This window comes from Balaenoptera ricei, chromosome 1 (assembly GCF_028023285.1).
Source record: "Balaenoptera ricei isolate mBalRic1 chromosome 1, mBalRic1.hap2, whole genome shotgun sequence".
NCBI lineage: Eukaryota > Metazoa > Chordata > Mammalia > Artiodactyla > Balaenopteridae > Balaenoptera > Balaenoptera ricei.
In genome coordinates, this window is record NC_082639.1 from 169,075,520 (window position 1) to 169,087,806 (window position 12,287).

General features: G+C 32.5%; 1 protein-coding gene across 1 annotated transcript in view; it reads left to right on the forward strand.

Annotated features, from left to right (window-relative positions):
- Window positions 1–12,287, forward strand: part of LOC132372700 (serine/threonine-protein kinase MRCK alpha-like) — a 125,764-nt gene that overhangs the window by 90,476 nt on the left and 23,001 nt on the right. Inside the window, exons 16-19 of the mRNA XM_059934856.1 lie at window positions 3,066–3,149; window positions 8,698–8,803; window positions 11,258–11,394; window positions 12,085–12,224. Coding sequence (XP_059790839.1) covers window positions 3,066–3,149; window positions 8,698–8,803; window positions 11,258–11,394; window positions 12,085–12,224 — 467 coding nt within the window. The remainder of the gene's footprint in view (window positions 1–3,065; window positions 3,150–8,697; window positions 8,804–11,257; window positions 11,395–12,084; window positions 12,225–12,287) is intronic.

Below are 12,287 nucleotides of genomic sequence, written 5' to 3' on the forward strand. Positions count from 1 at the left end.
TTGGTTAAGTTGATGATACCCTCTGATTTTAGATTTTCATTGTTTTAATATTTTGAGTGTATGCATTTTTATTTTAATGTTAAAATATTTAAAGCATACAGAAAATAATATTATAAACACCCACATAACCACCATCCACAGATTTAACATATGTGAACATTTTGCCCCAAAATTTGTATTAAAAAGAAAGAAAATATTCCAGACAGTTGAAATAACCTTCCCTATACCATTCCCCCTCTCCCTTCCCAGACATATCTAAATACCCTGAAACTGACATACTCCCTTTCTTCCTTACTTTTACATGTTTATTTCATTTGTAGCCATAAACAATACATAATAGTGTTTGTTGTATATTTAAATTTTACACAAAGGTTATCTGCATCTTATACAGATACATGTCTACTTAGTTCATTCATTATAACTGTTGCATAATATTTCATTGTATGAATATACCACAACTATTTATCCATTCTCCTGTTGTTGGATATTTAGGTTGTTTCCAGTTTTTTGTTATTACAGTCATTGCTGAAGTGAACATCCTAATAGCTCTCTGCTTTTGCAAATGTGCAGAGTTTGTTCAGCATATATACCTAGAAGTGGAATTATTGGGTTGTGTGGAATATGCATTTTCAGCTTTAACTAGATCTTGTCAAATTATTTTCCACAGTGGTTGGACCCGTTTTCACTCCCACCAGCAGTGTGTGTGTGAGTGAATTCCCTATTTCCCCACATCCTTCCAACCCTTGGTACTGTCAGACATTAACTTTTGTCTATTTGATGGGTATAGAGTGGCATTTTTGTTTTAATTTGCAGTTCTCTGATCTCAAGTGTTATTCAACATCTTTTTATATGTTTATTGACCATCGATGATTTGCCTGTTCATGTCTTTTTTGTCTGTTGTTCTACTGAATTATTTTTCCACTTGTTTTGTAATTGTTCTTTATATATTCTGGATACTAATTCCTAGCTGGCTATATGCATTGCAAATATTTTCTTCCAGTCTGTGGCTTATTTTAAAATTTTATTTGTCGTATCTTTTTGTCTTGCAACAGTTTTTATTTTAAAGTAGTCATATTTGTCAGTCTTTTGTGACTTCTGCTTTTTATGTCTTTCTAAAACAGTTCTTCTCTATGCAGCAGTTATAAAGATTTTCTTCCATATTTTCTTCTAAAAGTTTTTAAATTTTGCTTTTACATGTTTAGGACTTTAATCCAACTAAAATTTGTTGTTATGTATTATGAGAAATGGAGTTCTAATCTAATGTTTTTCTTGTATGAACCACCAACTCTCCTATATTTCCCCCATTGATGTGTAAATCTATCTCTGCTTTATATAAATGGGTCTGTTTGGGGATTCTCTATTCTCTTTCATTGTTCTTTTTGTCTGGGATTCTCTATTCTCTTTCATTGTTCTTTTTGTCTATTCCTGTGCCAGCATCACATTGTCTTAATTATTGTAGCCTTCAAATAATTCCTGATACCTGGTATGATCAGCCACTCCCACATACCTTGTTCTTCTTCCTTTACTTCTTGACCCTTTAGTTTTTACATATGATTTTTAGGTTCAGCTTGTAGGTTCCATGTAAAGCTTTTGATTGGATTTGAATTTATAGATTATCTGAGGAGAACTGATCTCTTTGTGATATTGGGCCTTTCCGTCTATGAACATTATTTAGATTTTTTTTATATCCTTCAATAAAGTTTCATTATTTTCTTCCCGAATGTACACCAAATTGCTTGTTAGATTTGTTCCTAGGAACCTTAAATTTTTATTGCTATGGTGAATGGGATCTCTTTAAAATATGTTTCCTAAATTAGGCATTGCTGGTCTTTATGAATTGTGATGATCTTGGATTCAGCACCCCTACTTCACCCCTTTTAATTCTAAAAACTTCTCTTGGACTTTCTAGGTAAATTCTAGTGACAATTTTGTTTCCTATGAATTGTTCTTTATTAACTTTCATAAAGGTTTTGTATTCATCTCTTTTATTTCATATTTTTTTTTAATGTTAAATTATAAATTGGGTTTAATACTTTTTTCAAGCTATTTAAAAGTAAATTAAATTTAAATTAGAACTAAACTCACAGTTAAGTTGAAAACTCTGAGAAGCCCATCTAAATTCCATTTTAAGGCTATCATGTGTATCAGATATTTGGCTTTTGGAGGTTATATAGTAACAAAGGCAAAGAGGGACCATCCATTTTTCTCTTAATATTTTAGAATATTCTGTAACTTTACACAAAGCTAGCTTTTTCCTCTTGCTCGCTTGCTTGCTTAGCATCCTAAAAGGAAGTCATTCTTCGTGTATTTTTTTTACACTTTGCTAATAAGTGATGTCTCTTTTTTTCCACAATAACATCCAGTAAAATCACTGGTTCCTTTCATTCAAAGAAATATCTTACAGTAACATGCCATAAAATAAAGATATGGCAAGTAATTAAATTTCTGTCAGTTCTGAATTCCAGTAATATTAAATAATCTAACTCCCTTCTTAGAAATGATTTTCTTCACAAAAATCCCACTAATCAATCAATCCATCAATCAATCAATCTCTATATCTCGCATGCGCTCTCTCGCTCTTTCTCTCTACACACATACACACAAATCCACAGAATTGTATTCCATATATGTAATGTGCATTCTGTATATAGAAGTCAAAGGAGTTAAAAGAATCTTCTAAATATTTTGATTATAAATCTTGCTTAAAAACTTTCAGATACTTTATACAATTAATATGGCATTTTCAGTTGAACTTGAAAATTAATATCCTCATTTTTATGTAGGCTACATGCTATGACTTTCTTGTGTTCTTCTGCAGATTCTCTTTTACAAGTTATTTATTTTTAAATTTCCAGACTGAAATAATTTTTATAAATTGAACAAATATTTTATTTGTAGATATTGCAGGCAGAAATTTAAATTATCAACACTAAGAATTTTAGCTTCATTGAGATAATTTTTCCTTATTGCTGTTTTGTTTGGCTGTATTTACTTTTATTTTTAGTGATGTTTGATATATATGGAGTGTTTTATGACATTTATTTCCTCTTTTCCCCTGGATTCAGACTGTAGACTATACTCCACTTCCAGTTCACACACCAACCTTAAGGAAAAAGGGATGCCCTGGTTCAACTGGCTTTCCACCTAAGGTATTCAATCTAGTTATAAGCATTGTATGTTGTGAAAAAAAAAAAAGAAAGAAAGAGAATGGATTTCTTCTGCTTTTTTATGTGCCATGATTTTTACTATTAGATTCCTCAAAATTATAAACATAAAAGCTGGGAAAGAGAATAAATTCTGTATGAATGGAAATAATCACCACTAAGAAAGGTAGGACAAACATGCAAAGTTTGTTTTGTTTTACTTCCATCTTCTTAAATTCAGTGTTTTGAAGTCTGTTACAGCAAGGAGTAGTGCTTGGAGTATGTACTGTAAGGAAGGCATTAAGTTGAGGCCACTTGTGGAAGAATCTAAAATTGAGCTTAATAAACCACTTAGAGAAATGTTTAGAGAAAAATTCAGGTCATTTTTTTTTTTTCATTCCATTCAACATGACCATGTCCAAAGTATTGTATACGGTAGAACATGAAGATTTAGTTGCTTATCTCAAACTCCTACAAAGGAATTCTAGAAATTGGAACTCTCCATCCACTGAACGTAAACTTCGGGTAAACCCCAGAATGAGAGACAGATTGATGGATCTGAAAAACTAATAAAATATACCAAAGTATAACTGGTATAAAAAAAAGCAACAAACTGAATAATCTATGCTAGATAAATTTTGAGGCTAGACAGAGCATGAATTTAAAATAAGCATAATAAATATGTTCAAAGAGGTAAGAAAGGAAGTAAGTTGGCAACATGGGTCAGGATAAGGTACTTATAAAGAAAAATAATTTCCAGGTGCTTGACATGAAAATATAACTGCTAAAATAAAGAACTCAAGTAACTGGCTTTAATAGCAGAATGAGCAAACTGGATGTAGCAGAAAAACAAGTTGTGAGATGGAAGATGAGGTGGAAAATATGAAAGTTAAGCTATAAGACAGAAATAGTGTCTATCTATATAGTAGGACTTTCAAAAGAAAAGAAAAAATAGAGAGATGGAAATACTTAAAGAAATAATGACCTAATATTTCCCAGCAATAAAGATGGAAATCCTTATACTGAAATACATTATTATGTGCTAAAAAGAGTAGGTAAGAAAACATTCACACTTGGACACATTATAGCAAAATTTAAGGATATCATAGATCAAGAGAAAATTCTAAAAACTTTCAAAGAGAAAGCAGATTATCTAAACAAAAGTCAAATTGATATTGGTCTTCTCAACAGCAACGAGATGCAAGAAGACAAGAAGTATGTTCAAAGTGTTGAAAAAAAAGAACTCTGAACCCTAAAATTCGTTCTGCTGATAGAAGTAAATAGCTAACAGGGTTAAAGGAAATTGCCCCTAGGAAGGACGACTTGGGGCAAACGGGTACTTCTGTTTTTGTTATAAGGATTGTGATACTGTTTACTCTTAAAACTATATACATGTATTAATTTGATTTTAAAAATTAAACATACATACATAGGAGAAAGTGTAGAATTGCTTTGTGACTAGGTAATGAAAATAAGATCTCAAATCACAATCATAAGGTGAAAATATTGATGGACTTTACTACATTAAAATTAAAGATCTTTGTACATTGAAAACATTGTTAATAGGTGGTTAATAAGTGATGACAGACTAGTAGAGGATATTTGCAGTGTTTAACACCAGTAAGGGATTCATTTCTAGAACACAGTATATAAGAAACTCCTGTAACTGCATGTGAAAAAGATTAGAAATCCAGTTGAAAATCTGGCAAATAATATAAGTAATTCCCATAAAAGGAAATCCTGATGGTCAGCAAGCATGTGAAGAAATGTCCAACCTTATTTATAATTGGTGAAATTAAAAATTAAAATAATTTAATAATTTTAAAATTAATACTACTTTATACTCACCAGATTGTCAAAAAATAAGTAAGGTAGCATCAAGGATGTGAAGAAACACGCAGCTTCACACACAGCTAGTGGAATTTTAAACAGGCACAACCATTCTGGAGAACAACCTGGCTACTAGAGTAGACATATACCACATAACCCAACAATCTCATTCCTTCAGAAAAATTTTTATGCAGATCCATTAGGCAACATGACAGAGATGCTTACTGCTGCATATGGTAACAGGGAGTTGGAAATAGAAGAAAGATAGGTAAAATATGGTTGATGTGTAACAAAATCACATTTATATAAATTAGCAACACTCAAAAATATCTAACTCATAAGGCTGTGTACATATCCAAGGACCTGTGTAGATCACATTAGATTGGGTGACAGATTTCATGGGGAAGGATGGGGAGTAGATCATCAAGGATGAATTAAAAATAAAATAAGGCTAAATACAAGACCAATGTCAAAGATCTTAGTCCTTATGCTCTTTTCTAGGAGTTTTATGGACTCAGGTCCATGTTCAATCCTTACTCCATCCTTACTTTTGAGTTGATTTTTATGAGTGGTTTAAGATAGGGGTCCAGTTTAATAAATAAATAAATAAATAAATAAATAAATAAATAAATAAATAGATAAATAAATAAGGTCAAACAAAATTAGAGGGGCCTCCACGAAGCTCTGGTGATAATATTTCATGGACTGAATATTAACTCAATTTTGTACACCTATTGTTCCTCCCCAAAAAATAAAATAAAATTTACTTCATGTTTTTTAAAAGATGAAGGATTGAATCTATAATTATCTCAAAGTAAAAGTGTTTAAAAGGGAAAAAGGTTATTTAAAAAAAACTTTTAATAAAGGTTTGCTTGAGATAAAGACTCCTTTACTTGTCATTTATAGTGTAGAATCCTAATTATGTACAACTACTAATTTGTAAGTTCTCAAAAAGGGTTGGTTCTACTTTGTTCTCACATCTTTTATTAAAAGTATTTTACCTTCTCCACTGAGTAGCTTGAAGTCTGCAACACTGACAAAATTGGAATAGAAAAGAACCCTTCTTTCTATCAACTTCTTTAAATTTCGAGGTTATAGTTAATTCTCATTTTATTCCAAATTATCACATAATCTAAAATTAATTTGAGTTCATGCTTTAGGTTTAATGCCTCTTTTACTAATCATTTTTTTCTCCTCCTCCAACTACCTTTTGTGGAAGTATTAGAAATCAGGTATTGACCAGGAGACAAGAAGGGGGATCTTAGAAAGATCCAGAAGCCAAGTGGTCTAGATCCTAGGGCTGAATTTACCTATCTTTTTGTTACTATTCATCTTCCCCCACCCCGCACCAGAAAGAGAGAAAACCAGAAGCCTATTGTGTGTTGCCTAAAGTTTGATGCTCTCAGAATCATGTTATTTATGTTATATATTATACTGTTCTTAGTTGGGATTAGTAAAACATGGACCATTAATCTTCAGTAGTGAATCACGCCCACCTCCTAGAATTTAACCGGCACCTGCCAGTTGGTCATTTAAAATCAATGCTTTGGTAAAACATTGTTTATCTTTCCTACTATTGCATACTTAGTTAAAATTATGACATCCTGAGCAGATCTCTGGGGAAAAAGTATATAATAAATATGTTTTGTAAGCAATTTTTAGATATTGTGATGTAATACTATTAAATTTGTCATGGGCATGGTTATTTTATTACTGTCATTTCAGACATGTCTTCTTATCTTTTAGAAGAAGAAAAAAAGAACAGTTACTTACCTCAAGCCATTGACTAATTCTTTCATTGTAATAGAAGCCTTTAGAACCAATCAGTAACAAATTTTGCATTATTGCATTAATGTATTTTGAACAATTGAAAAAGTTAGCACTAGAAAATTTACTCTCATAGTTCCTGAAAGTTAAAAAAACTAAGAGTAAAAATTAGTATACAGGAGAAACGTTGAGCAAAATTTTATGTGATGTTAACAAATCAGGTATTTTTATCACAGGCATGGAGGCCTCTAGTCTTGACCTAACTGTGTCTTATGCAGTCTGGTGTTTTGGGTTTTTTTTTGGATCATATTTTTCAGTTACATGTTTTTAAGTTATCGAACTCTGAAAGATGGCAGAATCAGATCCAGGCTTGAATTTTAACTCTACCAATAACTGTCTATTCATGACTAATTTATTTAATCTCTCTGAGTTTCAGTTTCTTCATCTATATAAAGAAATAATACCTGTCTTCCCAGAGGCATTGTCTCCATTAAATGAGATGATTGAGAATTACTGGCACAACGTCTGCACCTTGGTTGTTGCTCAGTCCACATACAGCAATTATAGAGCCAGTAGAAAGATAGTCTGTACCCTACTTAGAATAAAGTCAGCCCAGTGCGGCTTTGAAACTGACCAAAGGTTCTGAGGAACTTCTAGAATAGAATGGTTTGAGGTTGGACCAGAGCTCATGACTGCTCTAAATTTGAGAATCTCATTCCATTCCAGGACCCTAATATAAAAAGATGATGTACTTTTCTACGCTTGATTTTTTTTTAATTTCTTTTGTTATATGTAAATATATCCCAGTTGAGAAGAGCAAAATTTATTTTTAACTTAAATTTTAAAGCTTTGAATATTCTCTTTAGTTTTTTGTTAATATGGTAAACTTCAACTGAAATAATACTACTTTAAAACTGTTTTCCATCAGTATTCACACATTACCAGAATACAGGATAAAGTTTTTACTAGTTTAAATCAATCACACATATAAAAAAGAAATAATTAGCCAAATTTGTTTTCAGAATATGTTTTATAAATATGTTTATATTTATAACATACATATGTAAATATGTTTTGAATGCTTACTCTGTGCCAGCGCTGTTCAAAAGGCTTTGTTTATATTAATGCTCATTTAACCACCCCATGAAGTAGATATTATTACTGATTCTATTTTATAGAATAAAGAAAGTGAGACACAGAGGAGTTAAGTAATTTGTTCCTAAATTCACACAGCAGAGTGATAGAACAGTGGCTACAATTCATTTATTATTAAAACATGCTAAGAGTTCATTTGGAGAGGAAAGAAGTGTTCTAGAGAGCTGAAATCTACATTGGCGTACCACCATACAGATCAGCAAAGACTTAGAGAAGAACTTTAACTGCTGGGTTTTCAGTCTGTCTCTGGAATAATATATGTGTATTTATATCTGCTCAAGTGTAATACTGCCTGCTTCCAAGGGAGGAAACATGTTTGTTAAGCATGTTACTTGTTCGTGGTCCCAGAAAATCAAATACATGATTTTTAGTAGGGACAAGAATTTTAAATTACTGTTTGTTCTTCGTAAGAAGGTATAAAAGCATATTAAATTTCTTTATTTGTATAGGTATAAATATGCAAAATTTCACCTAATGCATTGCCAAAGAATTTACAAAAATCCTGAGTTCAAAATTCATGAGCAAAAAAATGCTAGTTTATTTTATAACTTTTCAAACGGCATTCAAGAGCAATTGATTATCATTTAACTTCTTATATTATTTTTAGCATAATCCAGCTCAATATTGCCTAATAAAAATATTTAAAGAGCATTAATTATAGAAAGATGTGGTGAGAAATGAAAAGAATTCATTCTACACCTAATTAGAAAACATTCTAGCAGCTGGTGTGGTTCACAGAGATTCATATTATGGAAGTCCTTTAAATCAACAATGTGTATGTTTTTATCAATTTGTTTTGCAGCGCAAGACTCATCAGTTTTTTGTCAAATCTTTTACTACTCCTACCAAATGTCATCAGTGTACCTCCTTGATGGTGGGCTTGATAAGACAAGGCTGTTCCTGTGAAGGTAAGAATTAAATGGTAAGAAAATGTGACTAATTTAGAGTCCTGACATTTACTCCCTGAATTGTAATCAAATAGCTTTATTCTCTTTAAAAAGTATATAAATGTTTATTTATTTAACTTAATCATTTGCTTTTCTTTGGATAATACACTGAACACCTTGCTAAAGTCTGTTGAATATTGGAAACTAGACAGATGGTCCCTAGAAACATTTTCCAGGGGAGCTATATTTAAATATGTTTCATTCATCTTTGTTTCATCATTCAGGAGAATTTGTGGTCCCCAAAACCCATTAACCTGTATGACAAAATATGTGAAAGTTATTCTTGAATCTATTCATTTAATTTTACTCTTGTTTAATTTATTAGAGAAATTATTATTAATAAGTAGACAATGAAGTATCTTTTCACAAATATTAAATGTCGGCTACTATGCCTCAAAAGATATTTTATTCCTAGTGTTAGTAGCAGAGGTTTTTCCCTACCATTCATTGATCCATCCATCACATGCTCGCAGAATGCCTGCTCTGTGCTTCTAGGCGCTGGGGATCAGTGTTCTACTGTTTGGCTAGTTCTCACAACCCAAGTGGAAGATCCTGATTGCATTATCTTAACTAGTCTCTTAGATGCATGGGTTTAGAGCCAAAGGAAATGGGCAGGCTTTAAAAGTAGAGATTTGAGAGTTCTGAATGTGTGAAGTGATGAATATGAATGATGTTTTCCAGGAAACACATGTAGAGTAAAAAGAGAACAAGTATGAGGACAGAGCCTTGGGAAACATAGTTAAGGGGAGGTTAAAGGTAAAGATAACAAAGTAATCTGAGAAGGAATAGCCTCTGTCATTGACTAGGGAGGTGTGTCTGAACCCAACGGAGAGAATTTGCTTTGTCTCATTGTGAAACTTAGCCAGTACTTATAAATGTGATTTTTTAAATCTGTTTATCAGAAAGAATCCTGGCAGCTACTTGGCTTTAGGTCTCTTGTCATTTTTTATGAACCAGAATCATTTGCAGTTCCACAGTAGGAATTTTTGAGATCTTCCCAATTCTCTTCCCTTCTAAGGGTCTCCTGCCATGAAATTGGGCCTTTTCTTCAGACTGACTCTTTGCAGCCTACCAGCCTACCCTATAAAGCTGTGGGGACACATTGGACTATGCTCAGGCTTTCATAAGTGTTGTATAATGTGGTTATAACCTCTAAAGATTCCTGTCATTTTAATTCTTCTTGGTTGAAATTAGAGCCAGTATAGGACAATTATCTTATTGTTTCCATTGCCCGTTGGAAGAGAGATTTTTGCTTATTAAAGCAAATTGTAACTTGTTAGACACTCTACTTAGAAGTGAATGAGTTGTCTTACAGAAGATGAATCGTTTTTGACAGTCAGTACTAGTCCCTCTTGCCTCTCTGCTGGGTTTGTATCCATTTGTGATATACAATCCATTTTCCCACGTGTATGTGTTCCCATGATGGTATCCCTTCAGTTCCTCTTTTATTCCTTCCCAGATATTCTCCAGGATCCCCCTGAGAGTAGGAATTGTCTAAATAGATATTCTTAGTCTGTAACCCCTCCCAACAAGCTTGTTGGTTTTAAATATTGTAACCTTTAATTCTCAACCAACCAAGTCTCAGTGGAAGAGAGTTTATTTTTATTTATCATTTTGTCTTAGAATCTCAAGTTCATCATTTAAGTATCAAGAGGTATCATGGCAATACTCTTGGTAGTTACGTATGCAGGCTCTGAGCAAGACTGCCTGGGTTTGAATTCCAGCAATGCCACTTACGAGTTCTGTGACCCAGGGCCAGTCATATGTAAATGGGGATAATCTTACCTCTCTTAGATTATTACAGAAAAAATTAAAAACACTCAATAAACTTAACTACTATTATTATCTTAGTAGTAATTTAAGTATATACAATAATATCAGTAACTCCTAAAATTTAAATTATACCTTCTTAACCATTGAACAATTTAAATTTCAAAAAGAGGGATTGGTAAAATTTGCCAGATATTGAAAAGATGTCAGGTAATTTAACATCCATCAGTGACTCTTGCAAGAGAGACTTCAGGTCAGATACCAAATTGCAGTGAGATGAAGAGTTAAAGAAAACTCCAGAAGCTACTCTTTTAAGAATTCAGTTTAAAACATTTGTTTTATTTGCAAGGTTAGATTTTTTTTCCATCTATTTGCTTCTCATTTTGATCACTAGTGTTAACACAGAACAGTAATATTACATATTACAGTAATAAAAAAGTATTTACTATTTCTCATTGAAATTCTTATTGGTGAGCAAATGAATCAGCTCCCCAAATGACAAAAATACTGTCAAGTTGTTTAAAATAAAATCAGAGGTAAGCATTCATTTAACATGGCACTTTGCATGTAATGAGTGCTCAGTGAATTTTCTCTTTGTAAAAACGAATTTTTATTGAACACTGTTTCTTTTTTCCCCTCCAAAAGTGTGTGGATTTTCATGTCACATAACTTGTGTAAACAAAGCTCCAACTGCTTGTCCAGTTCCTCCTGAACAGACAAAAGGTCCCCTGGGTATAGATCCACAGAAAGGAATAGGAACAGCATATGAAGGGCATGTCAGGGTAAGTATGATTAGGTTGGGTTTAGATTAATCTTTTAAGGCTAATTAATGAATGAAAGAAAATCACCTTACAAACACAGTCCTTGACAGAAAATTAGGTGAATAAAATTCATCTAACAGTTTTACTTCATTCACAGTAATGATCTGAAAACAAAAACCTAGCTTTCGCTCAGAATAAATTCCAAAATGTCTCATAATTTTCTGTACTGTCCCTGTATTGTAATGAACAGATGTTGCAATCTCCATAAAGGGGTCTTTGGCTCTTCATCTTGCTGGAGGGTTGGCATATGCTTATGAAGCAGGAGATATTGTCAAGACATAATCTTACTTGTAATCTTGAATAATATTTAAAGTGTAAGCTGCTTTTCATCCTACTACCAAATTTGGCTTTTATGCTACTTAGAAATCCATGAATGTTATTGTAATGAATTGCTAGAGAAAATTAAAATGGTACCATTAAAGTTTTTTTCAGAATATAATGTCAATCAGTGTTTGAAGAATGTGTTATCACACTTTCCCATGTTATTAATGATATATGTGTACCATCTGCTACTTTACCAAACACAGTGGCAGACTTACAACACGTGTACACTGTCGTTAGGTTTCCATCATGCAGTTACATATGTAATTAAAGGGGCTCTAACTGACATTTCAGTTTAGGTTGTTTTGTCTGTTTGTTTGCATGTCTAAGATCCCTAAGCCAGCTGGAGTGAAGAAAGGATGGCAAAGAGCACTGGCTGTAGTTTGTGATTTCAAACTCTTTCTGTACGATATTGCTGAAGGAAAAGCCTCTCAGCCCAGGGTTGTAGTCAGCCAGGTGATTGACATGAGGTAAGTTTGCGAAGGTGAAAATATTTGTATCTTTGCAACATAGGAATGAAAAGCATGTGATTT